Here is a 20,325-nt window from a genome sequence, read left to right as displayed (position 1 = left end):
AGTAATAAAAAAAAATCAGCAAGGCTAAGGTCGTGACTGGTTTCATCTATTTTTATGCCATTTACAAATTTTGTATATTCGTATGTAAAATACTTACTGCGTAATATCCTCATAGACTCGAGAAGAACACGCTGGTACGATACTGGAAATGGTTAGTTTATTGACACAAGCGACTCCGCAAACATCGAGATGGCGTCAATCTTCTAAAATATTCAAGCGTAAGTAAAAATTCCGAAAGCGTTTTGGTGAGATTTGCACTGCGTTGCACACCCTTTTCACCTTGAGGTTCTCTCTTTCTCTCTCTCTTTCTCTCTCTCTCTCTCTCTCTACTAATTCCAATGAATGTTTTTAACACTGTGTACAAAAGATAACCACCTTTTTTTTCCTGTATTATCAGTGAAGGCTTATCAGTGTGCGTCATAATCATCGGGTTAATTTCTCTGCAGAAGCGGTGCTGCTTCACAAGAGTGCAACTGCTGTGAAGAATTCACTCTTTTATTGCCTAGTGACCTTCTTTTATTTGAAGTGACGAAGTTGTGATACATCATTCCGCATGTAAATATATTAATCTCGTAGCCTGTGGAATATCAACTGTCTTGTAACAGTATCAACTCCACCACAGACTCGAAGTGAAGAGAAAGGTGTTGCAAGACCTGACCGTAGGTGTCTTGACAGTGAATAGAAAGACCAAGAAAGAACCACCAAGAACCACCATCAGGAACACGAATCCTTGGCGGAGGACAAAAAAAAGAAGGGGTGAGTTACACACTTAAAACACAAATGCAAGGAAAAGCTATGACTTATGCAGGTGTACAGGTGAATGTTGAAATGTACTGCATCGGGCCACCTGTGAGAATATGGAGTCCTTCCTCATTTACTTCCATTATTCGAGCTTCAAAGTATTTCGCTGGAAATCGTTGCCAGAAATTTTAGGAAACCGAGTCGAAATGCTGAGGTCTATTGAGTTTCAAGATGGATAGAAGTGAAAATTGGAATGACTTTTTTTTTCTTCTTGAAATGACGTCTGAGATTAAATGAGTTTCAAGAGCAGAAATGATAATTAGAATCTCTTCCTCAATGACAGTTTTGACCTAATAGCACTTTATTTTACTAACTGTCCTTTTGCTTATTTGTCAGCCGTTTTAATCACTTGTATGATTACATCCATAGCTAAGACAGTAATTGTCAAGGGAGGTTTGACGACCGTCTTCGAATCTATCTCATCATAACGATTTCCTTGCATTTGTCGCAACTGAATTCATAATTATTTAGAAAACATCATTGAAAGCATCATTGAGGTTGATTATGCAACTGAAATTCTTGAAATTAAACGTTCTATTTATTTTATTCCTTGTAAGCCATTCCGAATCTAATCATTGTGTATGGAGGTGTACAACCAAGATATGTATAACACCCACTCAAATTTTAAATTAGACACTCCTCATAAGTAGTTTCACCTCCAAACGTCTAAATAACTCTTACGCAATGATAGACGAAAATACTGCGCATTTGACGATGAGATAAATGGGCGGTGCCACTCAACCTTATTTCAAAAAGCTACTTTCTAATCTCACCTTCATATGTGGCCTGAAATTCTCTTTCATTCTTAATACGTTAATTAAAGGTCTCTTTATCTTTATCCTGCAGGAAAATAATTATTAAGAAAGTCGGAAGGTAGAAAGCAACAGGACAATGCAGGTTCAAGGTACTATGGTAAGTAAAGTTACAAAATGAGTTATAATTAACCTTTGGTTTAACATTGATTGAGGACCAAAAATGAATTCCCGTAACAATTGTTATTTATCAGATATTTATCAATATGAAATCATGACTAAAGCTGGTTCACTTCAGGTAGATTCTTGGATGAGCCCTATGCTTACGAGACGTTTGTTTGGCGACAGCTGATCGGCTGGTACCGGGAGGTAGGCAGCTTCCAGCCAATCAGCTGCCACCAAACAAACGTCTCGTAGGCGTAAGACTCACCCAAGAATCTACCTCAAGTGAACCAGCTGTAGTAAACAACCTATCATTTTTTATACCATTCAAAATCATGCAGGCAATTATCCACAATTCTTATAACGTTGCCTAACACTTCGGTATGCTATGCAAAAAAAATTATATAGGCTATATATATATTTCCTTTGCAAGTGATAACTAATTTCCTTTTTTAATCGCCAATACCACTGATATATTTTCTGTAAAATGACACGTCTCAAGCGTATTTGTCCCCATGAACATTCTAAATGAATATTCCAGAAATGTCCATAAATTATGAAGCTGACCTTCAAGTTCATCAGAGCTACTAGTCCAATATTTTGTTAATATTTCATATTTGAAACATTATGTTCCATGAAGCCATTTTTAAAATCTTTTACATATATATTTCTGCGTATTTTCTACAGCATATTCACAGATACAGATTTTTCCTAGTTCTAATCATTTTAAATATCTAGCACATTTTCCCTATAAATATACTTCATCTAACATTGAATTTGATTATTTTGAGTGAAAGTAATCTTTCAGAAATATAATTTCCTTATATCTGTGACAACGAAGATACTGCGTGAGCGCTTTGGTCATTTTAAAAAAACCTGTTATAAGTGATCTTTTATCATGAAAATATCGCTTCAATTCTTTTTTTCTTATTTGACGCATCTAAGACCATTCTTTCTTCATGAAGATACGTGGCAGATTCGTTAGGAGCTCCTTGGCCATTGGACTGATGATCTCGGGAAAAGTCCTGCTTATACCAGGAATCATTCTCATCATCTTTGGGAGTACCGCTGATTGCGACGATTATGATATGAATGATACTTGCTCAACCCTAATTATCATCGGGTCCCTCATGCTAACAAGCGGACGTAAGTCTTTGCAAATCGTTTTTCTGTGCTGTCATCAGAATGTTTCTAATGTACTTTTCACTTATGTTTATTTTATAAGGGAATTATTCGTGACGACTCACGATACGTGTTTTTTTATTGTTGCTTACATTCGCTTGGAACCAGAAATTATACCGCGAGGGAAAAGGCGGAAATTCCATATGTAGATGAGATAGTGATGACAGGGAAATGGAAAGGGCTTGGACGTGTCCTTCGCACGACCCCTGAGGAAACAGCTCATGATGGTGTCACCTGGGCCCCTGTTGGCACCAGAAGAGTTGAAAGACCCAGGTCTGCCTGGATGAGAACTGTAAGATGAGAGGCTAGAGATGAGTAGAGATAAGTAGAAGTTAAAGCTTAGGAAAGATATGAGAAACTGACTACTTTCACAGACGCCCTTTGCATCACAGACAATCAGAGATGATGACGCTGCTGTTGAGTAAGGACGATGAGGGCTGGGATGAAGTTGTGGGAAAAACAAGGGAGTCGGGAATCTAATATGGAGTGGTTGGTGTATGCAGATTACTGGTTAGGGATGGTGAAGAGAAACTGTAAAGATTGGTGAAAAAGTTTTAGCATGTTTCCAAGGGGGGTAAGTTGAAATTAAAATGAGCGATTGTAAACTTATTAGGGCAAGTGGAAACCAGGAGGATGAAGCAATGGACATTAATAAGGACGATGGAATAATGAAGATGGCTAATTCATATAATTACATGGAGTAAATATAATAGTTGATGGTAAAATGAGACTGGAGGCGAGTCACAGTGTGCGTGAAGCACAACATGTAGCAGGGCGCGCTCAAAATATTGGGGAAACTCTTGAATTGTCTGTGGAAGTGGAGGTGGCCATGTTGAAGGGATTGTTGAACCTACTCTCCTGTATGGAAGTGATGTATAAATGTTGAGTGTGATTGGGAGGAAATAGTTGAAGTTAGGGTATTGAACTATTTGTTTAGAATATATGATGTGAAGAGAACTGACAGGGTGAGATATTGGACAATCACAGAAGTTGGTAAAAATGTTAATGTAGGTGAGAGGATGACTTACAGTATTTTGCTCATAGGTCATGCTGAAAGACTGTAGCAGGATGGACAGTAAAAAGAGTGTATAAATTAGATGCCTTTGGAGGCAGGAGGAGATAAGGGCTATAAATGGTAGGATAGATGTTGTGAAAGATACTTTGGAAAGGAAGTGCCTTAATATCTAAAAGCATCAAATGATATAAGGAAATTTTATAACATAGTCTGTAAGACGGTGAGTGGCACTGTGTCTATATGGGGAGGTTCGACTAGCTGCTGATGGAGCTCCTGTGTAAGTGAATGAACTGAGTTATGTTGTGACAGTTTTTCTTTTTTTAATAGGGATTCATCCACAATTCAGCAGTCAAAGTAAGAATGTTGCGGTGACCTAAATAATTTTTCTTTTACCGGAGCCACCCGCTGTTAGGGGAGCCGGTGTAACGCATTTACCTAAACAGCGAATGTACTCATAGGTGCGATTCCATCTATCCAAAAACTTCCTCTCTTCCAGTCGGGGTGCTGGTGGCAGGAATAGTGATATATTATCAAGTTCGAACGAATCCAGTGAGGCTGCCTCTACTGCCGCAGGCTGTGATGACCGTCGGCCCAGCTGGATCGTATCCGGGGATTTCCCAGCCTGCGACATTACACCCCTCGTCCACAACCTACGCAGTTCCTCCAGGGCATATGGCACAGGGCATGCCGGCTCCGCCACCTTATGGCCAGATGCCCACGAGTAGTTATCAGACCAACTATGGTTTCGCCTCCGGTGAAAGCTATCCCCCTCCAACGGAATTTCGTCCAAAGCCTTAGGCCTAGAGATCTGGAATGGCAAAAAAATTGAAGGATAAATCGTGTAGAATATTGTAGGACCTTCCTTGGGTGTTACATAACGTTTTGCTGGAAGATAATTCCGCTTAGTTTCTTTGTTTAGCATCTGAGTCATTTGAAAAAAAAAATTAATACTGTCATGAGGCTCGATGACTTGATTTTTTTCAGTATTCGAATTTGATTTTTTATGATTAGACAATAACTGCACGATGTGTCTTTTTCTTTCTCAGGACCATATCTATATTTTCATAATGATGGGTGTAATCACTGTTCTCATTGTTTCGAAAATTGTCCTTGAATAATGAAAAACATGAATACTGGAAGATAAGGTTTTAGACGGAAACTTTATTGTTTGTTATCATTAGCTGATTACCAATACAACCGTGGGTTCATTTAGACTTTTGACAAAGACGAACAATTTTTAATGCTCCTTATGTATCTTGCCGAGCTTTTAGGACTAAATGACACTTGTTTAAACAAATTAAACAAACAGGCAACTCCCTTACCTCTCATTGCTGATTATCCTTCTGCATGAGCTAAAAATGCAAACTGGGCTAATGAATCCTCGTAGATACAAAGATATACTTTTTATTTCCCAAATTAGCTAAACATTAAATGGAACAAAATCAATATAAAATGGAATAAAAAGAATAAAGTCTGACCCTCAAAAAAAACTGTACACTGTCATTCTCCTCTCCTGAACTAGATTAAGTAAACACTTCCCCTAAATCTCACTGTCTGATTAATTATGCCATTTAAATGGTCAAAGTCTTTAGAGAACCCATTCTCTTATATGATGCCATGAACCCATCTGAAATAAAGAGACATATTTATTATATCACTCCAACATGTGAAAGATAATTAAACGGACATGTACACACTATATTTCTCTCTCTCTTTTCAAAGGGTAACTTTTCCAAAGTCTTATGTTACTCTAATTTGCGATGGGTGCCTCGAACCTTCTCCAAATGTGTGTTCTTACCACGACACAGGAAATCAAAGAGTGTCCCCTCTTCTTTTACGTTTCTTTTCGTTAGGCCCCATACACCACACGCTACGAACACACACATACGGACATGCCTTTCGGAATGCCATAACAACCGAGCGCGCCGGACCCAATCATGTGATCTCTGAAAGATCGTCAACCGCATATCGCATGGTCACCAATTCTGACTATTTTTTAACATTTCAGCACTCTTCGAGGAGTCGAGCGCTTGTCACTAAGCCCTCCTGTCTCTAAGTGGAAAAAGCTGAGATTAACAATTCACCACCACACTTTCTTTTAAGATAAATATATATATATATATATATATATATATATATATATATATATATCTTATAAGAAAGTGTGGTGGTTGAAAGTTGTTAATCTCAGACTTTTTTTCCGCTCATATATATATCGTATATATATATATATATATATATATTATATATATATATATATATATATATGAATACTTATATATATTTCTATTTTTTATTATATATATATATATATGATAATATATATATAAATAACTATATATATAAATCTAATTACTATAATATATACTATAATATATATATTATTCTATATATATATACATACATAACATACCATCACATGCGTACATATACATATAAATTTATATAGATAGATAGATACCTATGATACGTATATGGTATACTTTAATGTTACTAGTGATGTCGAAGAACATATAGTGTTTCGGTTTGTGTTGAAAATATGAACAATCTTGTTCGTTGGATTATTATTATTATCATCATTTACTCGATACACAAATCTCCCTTTATGTGAATGGAATATTGTTGCTTTGAAGGTATTTCAAAGTTCTTAATATACTATTTGATAATGCTTCGTGTCCTTCTTTTGCAGACATTTCATTGCTTTCAAAATCTGGTGTTGCTTTGACTGTTTTCATTCTATTTTATTATATTTGTAGAAGAAATAAATTCAAGTACATTATAATAAAAATTCCCTTAACTGGAGACTTTTATTCAGTTTGTTACATGGTGATGGTCTTTGATGTTATAAATGCACCGTTTGTGACTGGACTCCTCCGCAAATTATGGAATGGAATGGAATGGAACATAGAGTTTAAACCAAAGGCCAAGCACTGGAAGGGAAATTGAGAGTGGTTAGGTTTGTAATGTGTAACAGGAGGAAAACTTCTCAGATGCACTGTGACTCAAGTGTTAGGAGAGGGTGGACAGCGAGATGGAAGGAAGATAATATGAATGGAGGTACAGTAAAAGGAATGAAAGGGGTTGCAGCTAGGGGCCAAAGGGACGTTGCAAAGAACCATAAGTAATGCCTACAATGCACTCCGTGACAATTTATCAGGTAATAGCAATATAGGTGTTTCACAAAGAATGATCCCTTTTGCGACAGTTTACAAAAACAATTTTAAAAAGGCTAAAAGAGTATTCTTATAGCAATATAGGTGCTATGCAAACAATGATCTCTTTTAGAGCAGTTTACAAAAACAATTTAAAAAATCTAAAAGAGTGTTCTTATTGATTAACATTATCAAAATTAGATATAAAAGTTATTTATATTTTGATATCGGATAAGTGGTTCGCCAATATAACAAACACAGAGATATGTTGTTATTTTCTATTTTTCTGTTGGTCAGAATTTACTTTTGATAAGTCCTCTTCGTCCTAAACACTACAAACTTATGTGAATTTTGTAACTTATATACAGTTTTAGATTTCTTGGTCAAACTTTAGACAACTTAAAAGTTTGTTGACAATATGACTGAATATACTTAGTACCATACATACTTTAGGTATGAATAGCTAGGAATAAAACATGCAAGAAAATCAAAAGCATTTATAGTTTTTTTATAGTTATTTAATTTCGAAATGTTCCCTTGTATACATTGACACATTGAAATCAAATATATACAAATATCCAGAGATCAAGTCCAATACCCCCACCATGTGGTTCTTGTACCTCTAAGGGGTATGGATACCCCGTTAAGGACCCCTGATCTAGGAAGCGAATGTGTTTCTGTGGGTTCACGTTTAAGTATTTCTGGAAAGAATACGTTAGCTTTGCGCATGAGATTTTTTTTTTTTTTTTTTTTTAATAACCCATCTATCTCCACACTTCTGTTCATTTTAAAAATAGAAGAATAAATTTTGAAACCTTCCAGGGAATGGATAATCGCTAAAGCTCCCAGAAGGCCTTCTAAAAGCAAGTTTCTGGAATCGTCACACAAGTTCTTAAATGATGCTAGCTTTGTCACAGTCCCGAGTACTGATGAGACTCACCCTGCTTGTCGCTTGATATCTAGAGCCTATTCACTGAGCCATATGATCGTGTTAGCGATGGGATTTACAATGGTTTCGTCTCGAATCAAGCTTTTAATCATTCAATCAACTTACATAATTCATATCTACATTATATTAGGCAATTCATGATCTCTTAAGGGCCCCATAGACGTTACGACCGGCGGATCAGGTTCCGTTCTGTCTCCGGCATCTGTGTTGCCCATAGACGCTCAGGTTCACTTCAGTTTGCCGAAACCTGGTAGAGTGAGGACATGGCCGCTCCGCTTAGTGTTGACGATATAGACTGCGATTTTGCAGCTGAAACTAGAAACCACCAGCGAAAAACGAGAGCACGATGGTTGAAGAAATTAAATGAATGATCTCACAATTGTTTACTTAATGAATTGAAACTTTACCCTGGTCACTGGTTCGATTACCTGGAGGAGCAGACCGACATGGATTATTACATAAAAAAAAAACACACACACAACCAAAATCATTGTACGACACATTGCTGGACACACTTCGCTTACACGCTACAAGTCGTTCCTTGGGCATAATAATCCCAGAGACATGTAAAGCAAGTATTCAAGTTATGCAACACGAGTTGACAAAGGTAAAAAGTAACTAGGTTGCATACACAGCATCTTTCATATGGTATACAGCCTGGTATAGGTACAGTAGGTCTACAGTTCCGTTAAGACAGAATAGGCCTTAAAACTAGGGTTCTGTACCCAAGTAAGAATACAATTTTCATATCTTTTCTACGTAAAACTTTATTTAAATAAGGAAAATTTAAATATTATTTTATGTGCGACAAATAACAATGTAATCTAAACAACAGTACTAATACATACAGACATAGCATACAAACACAATACGTAAACACACGATATACTCACACAGTATATATATATATATATATATATATATATATATATATATATATATATATATTATAACACAAAGTGTGTTTATATATATATATATATATATATATATATATATATAAAAACACACTTTGTGTGTGTGCGCGTAGTACTATTGTTTAAATTACATTGTTATTTTCCATACATGAAATAAGATAAAAGTCTATGACAATATATTAAATAACATTTCAGTGTTCCATGTATTAACTAAAAAATTTTTGTACAAGTGTTGCGCTGGTCTTTTATTTTTATTTCTCTTCGTTATGTTTGCGTGGCGTACTTACGAGTTCTTATTCTCTCTCTTCTTCTTCTGCTTCTCTTCGTTGTTACGGGTAATGTTTGAAAGGTTATTTGTCATATGGGCTAACCTTCCTTTACCACTTGTTATGGTTGAGTTTCTTTTCTCATAGGAACATTTGGATTATTTATTCTTTTTTTTTTTTACTATGTCTTTCAGGAGTTCTTCTTATTTTCTTGGCATGGGAAACGTCCCGGACTCTGGGCAAGTTAAACACCACTTCATAAAAATTTGCTTATATTAGATAAAGTAACAAAGTTTCACTTTACACAATACACTACTATCACACTACAATGGAACAAGTAGTGATAAGGAACACCAGCCCTCCCCGTATAAAGGACTGGTTCTTGACTGAGTTTCTCTATAACTTCAAATGAAGTTTGGACCTAACTACTTCAATTTGCTCCTCCTCAATTATCCTTTAGGACACATCCTACTTCTTTATGAATGGCTTTCCTTACTTCCGGTGCCACCTCTAGATTCGTCCCATGATTGTTTCGTCCCTCGACGGTAACCACCCACTTAAGGAGTCAAAGTTCATCTTTTCTGGTGCGGTTTGCATTTTACTGTTTTCAAAAACAAGTGCCAATGTTTTGGTCTGGTTTACTAAACTGCTATTCGTGCAATCTTATGCTGCACACATCTACTCCCCTTTCTACCTTAACTTCTGGTAGATCCTTCATCACTCTACTTTCACTATATATATTCTACCAGTGGTTTTCCTAACTAAATTTTCCTAGCTATTTACTAGACAGACTCTTGTTGTTTCCTAACAACACTCGGCCACCTACTGGCAGTGACCTCAATGCCTAAAATTATAAAAATGATTATATATGTAAAGAATTATAATGTTAAAAGTAATAAAAAATGGTTATATATATATACAATAATGCTAGTATATCAGTTACTTGAAGGCAAATTTTTCAGTAAAGACTTAATGGTGTTGAGTTTGTTAACAACTAACACTCTGACAATACATATGAAAGCAACTATGGTGAGCATTAACAAAACAATATTTAACATGGACATGATGGGGGAAATGTCAGTCTTGTACATATGGAAAAACTGATTAGCTTCTTCAAGTTTGTCAAATGATTCTAACTCAAGCTTGGACAATTTGAAATCTTTGACATTATCAAAATTATTGATATGCCTAGATAAATTTAAGGTGTAAGAAGCAAAAATGGTAGGCTTGTAGTACAAATAATTCACAATAACTACTTCACAAGATGTCACAAAGGATTTTATGTTATTAAACATTATCTGAGATTGGTTATTCCTACAAGTGACCTTAGCTGTTACTTGATTCTGTGAAAACACTACCATTTCATCATTCAAAATTTGAGCTTTGAAATCAGGACTGTAAGGGATATACTCACAGTTATTCTCACCATTTCTGTCATTAATTAAATCATCTATGCAATACAATTTGTTAAGTGGCTCATAAAAGCTCTGTATATTGCAAACAAACTGATTGGCTTCTAGCATGATACAATCATCAAAATCTTTGTCACTTAGTTTCACCACCAGAAGTGAATTTTGTTGCAATGCAAAATGTACTATGTCTTGGTTCAAAACAATTGACTTGTTATTTACTAGCATTGGAAAAGGGTAAATGGATATCAAGTTATTAACTTCATTATTGTTGAATGGTATCACTAACACAATGTGATCAGAAACTCTTTTCACGCTTATCAAGCTATAGTAAGTAAGAACATCTTGCACAAGGGGTTTGAAGTGATGATCTAACATACATTTTTCAATTACAAGGTGCAACTCACTAGGACTGATGAGGTATGGTGATAAAATGTTTTTAGCGGCTAACATTACTGCATTTAAAAGTTCCTTATGATTTAACAAAAAGGTTTCTGTTTCAAATAACAATTGGGTCACAAACTGTGACTTGTTTAAGTCATTTATCTCTGTAGTAATATTCTGAGCCATACTGTTAATAAAGTCCTTTAGTTTAACAATCAAATTCTGGTTCTTGTTAGTTGCATCAATGACTTAAGTCATGATGGTACCTCGTTCTGCCGCCCAGATTTCTAATTTTTCTATTCTAGCCCTATCTTTATCTACATCACCATTAGTAGCTACACCAAACAAAGTGTTTAAGGCTGTGCCGATAAAAGGCAATAAGGATCTTTTCTTAATTCTCTTGGGTAACACTTGACTAATATCTTCCCTAAGCTTTAGCAAAATAGAATTGTTCTGGTTAGCAGACATGACACTTTCAATTTTACTAATAAAGGCAGTAAGTTCCCTTTGCTGCTTGTGGATATCTGTGATGTTGATAGTTACAACCGCTATGTCGTGTATCATCTTCACATGACCATGTTCTTTTAGGATTGCTCCCTTCTTGATTTGCAAGAGGGAGATGCAGATATCGCTCACCATGAGCCATAGTGAAATCCATTTCCTGCAAATATATTCTAAGCAGTAAACCTTATACAACAATGTTATTGACCTGTTGCACTTGGTCCTATCTTTTCTTTAAATTGTATCTCGGAGTCACTAATGCTGATGAAGTATGGGAATCATTTACGTTATTGTTTTCCTTATTACTTGACTCCTTTAAGTTCTTAAAATTCTTTAAATGTTCTTCTGACCAAATGTTGGAATGTACTATTTTAATATGGTTTCAATGTGCAACAGTTTCATTTAAAGTTGATTCATGCATTAGCTTAAATTTATTTAACTTTAACCTTTCTATTACTCTATATGGACCTTGAAATTTAGGACTTACTTTAACATTAGGTCCTTCAACTTTGTGATTAAGCACATATACTTGTTGACCTATTTTTAAGTCTGGGACTACTGATTTCTGATTGTAATACTTACTAGACTTTTGATGTAACTCCTTCAATCGAGCTCTTGTGCCTTTTACTGTCTCGAAAGTCCGTCTTGTTTTCCATGCAACATAGTCTTCGTAATTATAAGTATGTCTGGGTGGAGTTGCATCGTCTAATAAGGTATTTGCCATTCTTTTCTGATAACCATATAACAGAAAGTGTGGGGTTTCCCCAATAGATTCATTTACAGTGTTATTAATAGTGAATTGTACGTCTTCAAGCATTACGTCCCAATCTTCAGTCTGTGGAGTTACTAAAGTTTTCAGTACATCCTTTATTTTACGATTTGTTCTTTCAACTGCTCCATTAGAGCTTGGTTTATAAGCTGTAACCTGACACTTGTTAATTTCATAAAATTCACACAATTTCTTTAAAATGTCACTAGTAAATTCTCCTGCATTATCAGATAATAATGTTTGAGGGCATGAATGTCTAGTAATTATTCTAGATTTCAGAGCTTCTGCTACAGTAGTTGCTTCTCTGTTTCTGACTGGAATGATCTCAACATACCTAGTCAAGTAATCTATGAAAACTAATATCTGACGATTACCTCTAGTTGTGTTTGGAAATGAACCTACAAAATCCATTGAAACTACTTGAAACGGAGTTAATTCTGATGGATATTTCTCAAGAGGGGCTTTTACATTTACGTTACGCTTGTGTACGTTACAGATATGACAATTTTCAACAAATCTTTTAGCATCTTCATTGCAATTCGGCCAAAAATAGTTTCTAGTGACTGTTCTACATGTTTTCTTTATTCCAGGATGTCCTGACAACTTGTAAGAGTGTGTTAGTTCTAATACTTCTTTGGTTAGTGTGTTAGGTACATACAAACGTGAACAAGCATTCGGTTCATCTGATGTTTTATATAGAATTCCATTAATTAACTGAAATTCAAACTGATCATCCTCATTTTGCATTAATTTACCCACTATTTTTCTAATGTTAGCATCTTTTTGCTGTTCGATCTGAACTCTTTCTAAATCTAGATCTATGATCTGACAACTAAAACAGAAAGTATTAGTTGTGATTTGTTTCTCGTTTTCTTCTTGCGACCTCGACAAAGCATCTGCTATAGTGTTATATCTTCCTGGGATATATCTAAACTCTGGGGCAAATTCTAATTCACTTATGAACCATCTGTTAAACTTCATATTATTTGTGAACGCTCTTTTCTTAAATAGATCACAAATAGGTTTGTGATCTGTAAGCACATTGACTCTATGTCCTAGCAATATATGCCTAAACTTACGTAATCCCCAATATAGAGCTAAACACTCTCGTTCGGTAGTGCTATAATTTCTTTCTGCAGCATTCAAAACTCTACTTGCATAATATACTGCTCTCATTCTGGTTTTTCCTTGTTGCATTAAAACTGCACCTACACCTGTACTAGAAGCATCGCAGGCTAAGTAAAATTCTTTTGAGAAATCTGGATACACTAAAATTGGATTTCTTGTCATCATTTCCTTGAGTGTTTGGAAAGCTCTTTCATGTTCTGGCTTCCATTCATAAATTACATCCTTCTTAGTTAAATCTGTTAATGGTTTGGCTATAGTGGCAAATCCCTTAATAAAAGGGCGGTAATAGCCAACAATCCCTAAGAATCTTCTTAAGGCTTTCAAGTTACTTGGGGCTGGATATGCTACAATTGCCTTTATTTTACCTTCCTGCATACGCAGTCCATTTTCACTGATGACATGTCCTAAATATTCTAATGATTTCATCATGAATTGACATTTCTTAATCTTTATCTTTAATCCTGCACTCTTTAGTCTTTTTAACACTGTTTCTAATGTCTTTAAAGTGACTATCCAAGTCCTTGCTAGAAATGACTACATCATCTAGATATACTGAAACATCCTCTATGTCTCCTAAAATTTGGAGCATTAATCGAGTAAATGTTAGTGGGGCTGATGTAAGACCAAAGGGCATGACTTCAAACTGTAAATGTTCCTTATGAGTACTAAAAGCTGTTAAGGGCTTGGATTCTTCGTCCAAAGGTACTTGCCAATATCCACTAAGCAAGTCTAGTGACGTAAATATCTTTGCTCCACCTAATTGAGCTAACATATCATTTATAACTGGCATGGGCATCCTATCTGGAATGGTGTGTGAATTTAATTTCTGATAATCTATTACCATTCTCCAAGAGCCATCTTTCTTTGGAACTAACGAGAGAGGTGAATTATATGGTGATTTAGAAGGTACTATTACACCATCTTGCTTTATTTCTTCAATTAATTGATCTACGATCGGTCATTGACTTATTGGCAATCTATAGTTAGGGATATAAAATGGTTTAGTTCCATCTTGTATTAAAATCTTAGGTTGCAAAGTATCTGTTCTGCCTAACTTATCTCCTTCTAAGGCAATGACATCTCTATACCTTTCCAATATTTGTAATAGTTTAACTCTATTCTGAGGAAAGTCTGTATTATTTACTTCTTTATTTAGAATTGAACTTGGTTCTGTGCTAGAGAAGAATGCTTTTTCACTTATTGTTAGTAAAGGATTATTCACTACAATTCCTGAACAAAATTCTATACCAGGTCTTAGTATTAGTCTTTTGTCTGAAAAATTCTGGACGTATGTCTCACAGTTATTACCTTTCACGTGAACTAGAGAATTGTCCATCCTAACAAAGTCAGGTAAGTTTTCATTAGTTAGCATTACGTTTTTTTCATGCAAGTCTTCGTCTGCTTTAGCCCTAAGACAAACTTTGGTTAGACATTGCGGGTACAAAACTACTTCTCTATTAAGCACAAATGTGACAATATGGTCATCTGCAGTACTGATTAAACATATTTCTTCGTCATCTCGTATCTCTGAGAAATAACAGACATCTGTTTCATCCGAACTTTCATCCAGCAGTATTGTTGAGCTTAATTCGCCCTTATTTATTGTTCCTAATAACAGGACTTCATTGATATATTTTTCTTCGCTGTTTTCATCCATTATAAGATATGTACAATCAATTTCTGATTCATCTTCATACATTTGTTTGCATGCATTAATATGTTCCGCGGCAATGAATTGTTCAGGAGCATTAAATTGTTCAGCTGCGTTAATTTGTTCAGAGTCAAAGCTCTGCTTAGAAGTCTGAGTATCAAGGCTTGCATTGTTAATATTATTTATTTGTGCACAATCTATCATAGAATCCTTCCTGGCTAAGGACATTTCTTGTAAGTTATTATTTCTACCACTTATTCCACTATTATCTGTGCTAGCATTATTATCTATCTTAGTTTCTTGGATGTTCGCTTCTCTAGAAGATGTCGTCTCAGATAAATTGATCAGATTTATGCAAGACTTTCCTTCTTCTAGCTGAAAACAAACATTTTCTCTATTTCTGTGTGGCAAATTGATTTTATTTTCTCCACAATCTAACATTATTCTACATCTCCGCATAGCCTTATATGAAAACAGCGCTTGCGTAGGATAAAACCTTTCTTCTAATACTACAAACACTTCCTTAAAAGTTTTGTCTAAAATCTCTATGTCAAGTGTGACATTGCCTAGCGCCTTTATTTGTTTTCCGGCTATTCCCTTTATAATTCTACCAGGACCTTGTATTTCTGTATCTGCAAAGCCTAAATGTTTTGTTAATGTTTGTTTATCTATTATATTTACTGTACTGCCTGTATCTAAAAGGATTGAGCATGGTTTATTATTAATTCTTGTTTGGATGATAGGTAAGTCTTCTTGGCATATTTCTTTATCCTTTACTGAAAATACTATCTCTTTATTTACTTCGAAAGGAAACTTGAAATTATCTTCCTGACCTACCGTAACTATTTCATTCTCATTTTCTACTGTTAAGGAAGCTTTCTTGTGTATTACCCCCTTCTGTAATTGTCACTGAGTCGGATTATTATTTTGGGGTGTATTACTTTGGGCATTATGGTTAGTATTGGTATTTCTGAACCAACAATTTTGTGTTAGGTGACCTGTCCTATTACAATGAGAACAATACCTTGGTCGCCTACAATTCTGAGTTGTGTGGTTGGAATAACCACAATTGGCACAATTTTGTTTCTGTTTATTATTTTGTGTTTTATTATCTCCGGAGCTCTGACTGCGGTTTGGGCTGAATGAATTTGGATTATTATTGTTTGGATTTCCTGTATACTGTTGAGGCCTATATTTACTATTCTTGTTTGCTTGGAAAAATTTCCCATTATTATTCCTTGGATTATTCCTATGATCTTGTTTTCCTGGTTGTTTATGTTTGAAATTTCTAGCTCTGTCTGGAACACTATCTGTCTTTCCCTGGAAATTATTCCTATTTCTGCTAGGGTTTCCATTATTTACAAAACCTGTAAATTCTTTTGCCAGATTCAGTCCCCTCTTGCACATTTCCTTTTTCATAAATCTTAAAGCTGCTAGACTATCCTGCTTAGGATCAGGATCCTGTTTCTTAAAGACTCGTTTTTCTTCTTCCCCGATAGCGTCATGTACTATACCATGAACTATGTAATTCAAAATCTCTTTCATACTGACTAAATCCTTTGTATCACGACTAAATGCGTCACGATCGCCAATAACTACGCCTGCTCGTTTCAAATCTGTGGTTAAGTTACGGATCGAATTTTCGATGTCGGTATGTAAGTTTGCAATACTATCCCCATCGTACTTCTGATGCAGGAACTTTGTGAGGTTGTACCACTTGTCCTGTTGGTTAACAGGCTCCCAAAGTTCTAGGCACACCTTCTTAAATTCAGCGAAGGTCGGAATCTCCTGAAACTTAGCGGACGTGAGAGTGTGATGTGCATCTCCCCGTTCTGAACTAACATAAAGTAACGCTTCATCTATTTTCTTGCGTTCATCGGTAATTCCACTAGCTGAAATTCGACTTTCAGTCTCTGTTATCCACTGAGATACTGTATATGCTTCTAACTTAATTTTGTCAGGATGACCCCTTTCTACATTACCGCACAAGCGTGTAGCCTGTGATATTACAGCGGCCTGCGCCATTCTAGAGTACCTAGTTTGTACTTGCAATGGGTTAGGAATGTTATTATGATTAGTAACAATCGCACTAGTCGTGGGTCTATTTGCTACTGTCGAGCTCGGTATTCTGGTTGGACTTTCGCTATGCGATCGTCGTGGAAAATTATGTGTCTGAGTATTTAGTCTCGAGCGTCTGTCAGGAGTTGGACGTAGGCTATAATGACTCGGGTCGGGAGTTCTGCTTCTTTGTAACCTAGTAATAATTTCGTTAAAGTTTTTATGCATACCAACAGCTTAGACTAGATACAATTTAAAAAAATAGATGCATTGTTGTACTTACATTATCTTCATTATGGAGTCTGTCTTCCTTATTGCAATCCCTAGATATCCTATCTATTTCTTATTTCCTAGTGTTTCCTTCCTTCAATCTGGAAAAACATTAACATTAGTATATGCCGTTATTCCTTATTCACACCACTGCACTTTAAGAACTGAATGACAATATCTTTATTGTTCTAAATTTATCACAATCAATGAAGCAAAAAAAAATTATTTTATCTTACAACTTTACGGCAAAGAAAAACTTTATCTCAAAACTACTTGTTATGAACTATTTTACAAAAACATTTTTATGTTATTGCAGTGTGAGAATTTTCTATTTTGATTTATTGTCAGACGTTAATCTATCAGGATACTTTAAACTTTTCTTCTTGTTGCTGATTGCCGATCACTTCTGCGTCGTCGTCCGGCTCTGCCTCTGTTTCACTTGTAGCGGCGTCGTCCGTACGCTGTCGTCGTTCACACTGCTGTTGAAGGCCACTGCGCTGCCTTGTCTATGGGGAAAAATCGTAGCGATGTATGGAGAAATGGGCGCTATCTCAGGATTTATGATAGTTTAGCGCTCGCAGGTTGATTGAAGAAATCCGCCGTCAATCTCTTAACTATGAAGTTCTCGCTGCGTTGTATTCAATCTTCTTTTATCCGCCTTAATGCGTTTTTGCGTATTCCTTTGTCGAGTTTATGGCTTAGGAATGCAGCTATCCTAGTTCAGTATTCTTCGTAGAAATTCTCTGCGTTTCGTCGCTCAATTTTCGTTCGCCCTTTCAGCAGAATCGGAGTCTTGTTATGTCTACGCTGTTCGGAGTTTTCATTATTTTTCGTTGCCCTTTTTCTTTTTCTTCGTTCTTCGAGTTATTGAACTCGGAATTTCTTCTTTTTAATTGTAGAGTTCGTGCCTGGTTTTCTTGTATGTTTCTGGCGCTTAAGTGTTAGCGCTCTTTTATTGGCAGTTTTATATCTTCCACTCTGTTTAATTTTCCCACTGTGTGTGTGTGTGTGTTTTTATATCGGTGTTTTGCACTTAGAATCCCACTGCTGCCACCACTTATGTTGCGCTGGTCTTTTATTTTTATTTCTCTTCGTTATGTTTGCGTGGCGTACTTACGAGTTCTTATTCTCTCTCTTCTTCTTCTGCTTCTCTTCGTTGTTGGGTAACGGGTAAGTGTTTTGAAAGGTTATTTGTCATATGGGCTAACCTTCCTTTACCAATTGTTATGGTTGAGTTTCTTTTCTCATAGGAACATTTGGATTATTTATTCTTTTTTTTTTTACTGTGTCTTTCAGGAGTTCTTCTTATTTTCTTGGCATGGGAAACGTCCCGGGACTCTGGGCAAGTTAAACACCACTTCATAAAATTTGCTTATATTAGATAAAGTACAAAGTTCACTTTACACAATACACTACTATCACACTACAATGGAACAGAGTGAGAAGGAACACAGCCTCCCCGTATAAGGACTGGTTCTTGACTGAGTTTCTCTATAACTTCAAATGAAGTTTGGACCTAACTACTTCAATTTGCTCCTCCTCAATTATCCTTTAGGACACATCCTACTTCTTTATGAATGGCTTTCCTTACTTCCGGTGCCACCTCTAGATTCGTCTGATTGGTTTCGTCCCTCGACGGTAACCACCCACTTAAGGAGTCAAAGTTCATCTTTTCTGGTGCGGTTTGCATTTTACTGTTTTCAAAAACAAGTGCCAATGTTTTGGTCTGGTTTACTAAACTGCTATTCGTGCAATCTTATGCTGCACACATCTACTCCCCTTTCTACCTTAACTTCTGGTAGATCCTTCATCACTCTACTTTCACTATATATATTCTACCAGTGGTTTTCCTAACTAAATTTTCCTAGCTATTTACTAGACAGACTCTTGTTGTTTCCTAACACAAGGTTTAAGTGTCTATTTTGCATTAACGGATCATAGGCCTATACTGTATACTAGGTTCCGTATATACCACTAGACAATGCAAGATGCAATATATATATATATTATAGAATATAGATCATCCTTCTGTAATTTTCCAACTAATTTATTATAAGCCTAATTTCTCTTCCCTACGACGTCCAATAATCTCCTCCCAGAACTCATTACCTGCGGACGTAGCTGCCATGTTGCTGCTTCAGCGTCTCGTTGAAACTGAAGTAAATCTTCAGATCCCGCCATAGACGTGGATGACTCTTGCCATTTGAACAAAATCGGATGCCCAGAACCTGGCAACGGAGTTGGTCGGAGAGGCCGACGGACTCCGCCCACTTTTGGTCGGACGATATCCCTGTAGACAGTGAGATTTACTTCCGATTCAGATAACCGGATCCGGCGATCGTAACGTCTATGGGGCTCTTTAATAAGAGTGAAAAGGTTGTTGGAGTGGTTGGACAGCAAAATGGAGGATAGTTAGAACGGAGGTTAAGTGTAAGTTTTAAAAGCGGGGTGCAGCTAATGGCCGAAGGAACGTTGGAAACACCCTTTAGTAATGCTCACAGTATATACAAGTCAAAAGTGAATCACAAGCACAAGCTCCTGCCAGAGGTATTATTTCATACTTGGAGGAAAGAATGATAGAAAATGTCAGGTTTTTAACCTTATCCCAGAAAAACTACTTTCTTTTTCACACAGACGCCATATTTCACATACAACCATTATTTCAACAAACAGAAATTCTCTATAGGACTATGCACACTAGAGTACCGAAGTGTGACGCAATCATCACCGCTCCCTGGGCCACTTGCCTGTGTTTTGCTCCTTAAGAAATGTATGAGACCCATATATTTTTTGTTTAAAAAAATTACAAATTAATACAATATTTTTTGAAAACACCCATTTATTATGAAAAAAATTACAGCTGAACAGAATATTTTATGACATTATATAAAAACTTATTTTTCTTAATCGAATTATATGGGTCTAAATGCTACCTTCCCTATATTAACGATTTAATGGC

The 20,325-nt window shown here is 36.0% G+C and overlaps 2 protein-coding genes across 2 annotated transcripts in view; one reads left to right on the top strand and one right to left on the bottom strand.

The window, feature by feature from the left end:
* LOC135204074 (mannose-binding protein C-like) overlaps positions 1–340 on the bottom strand; it is a 226,400-nt gene extending 226,060 nt beyond the window's left edge. Inside the window, exon 1 of the mRNA XM_064234059.1 lies at positions 98–340. The gene's annotated coding sequence lies outside the window, so the exon portion shown is untranslated. The remainder of the gene's footprint in view (positions 1–97) is intronic.
* Positions 341–460: 120 nt separating this feature from the next.
* On the top strand, positions 461–4,936 carry LOC135204075 (uncharacterized). Its single transcript, XM_064234060.1, has 4 exons — positions 461–756; positions 1,648–1,713; positions 2,681–2,861; positions 4,409–4,936. Exons 2-4 carry the CDS (start codon positions 1,693–1,695, stop codon positions 4,708–4,710), a joined length of 504 nt encoding a protein of 167 aa, XP_064090130.1. The 5' UTR covers positions 461–756; positions 1,648–1,692; the 3' UTR covers positions 4,711–4,936.
* Positions 4,937–20,325: the final 15,389 nt, after the last annotated feature.

The sequence above is a fragment of the Macrobrachium nipponense genome, chromosome 44, assembly GCF_015104395.2.
Source record: "Macrobrachium nipponense isolate FS-2020 chromosome 44, ASM1510439v2, whole genome shotgun sequence".
NCBI lineage: Eukaryota > Metazoa > Arthropoda > Malacostraca > Decapoda > Palaemonidae > Macrobrachium > Macrobrachium nipponense.
Note: the sequence above shows the minus strand (reverse complement) of the source record. Positions and strands in the feature narration are given on the sequence as shown.

Coding starts and splice junctions, on each gene's coding strand:
- LOC135204075 (XM_064234060.1), top strand. CDS start 1,693: ATGCAGGTTCAAGGTACTATG. Junction 1,714..2,680: donor TGCAGGTTCAAGGTACTATG/GTAAGTAAAGTT, acceptor TTCTTCATGAAG/ATACGTGGCAGATTCGTTAG. Junction 2,862..4,408: donor CCTCATGCTAACAAGCGGAC/GTAAGTCTTTGC, acceptor CCTCTCTTCCAG/TCGGGGTGCTGGTGGCAGGA.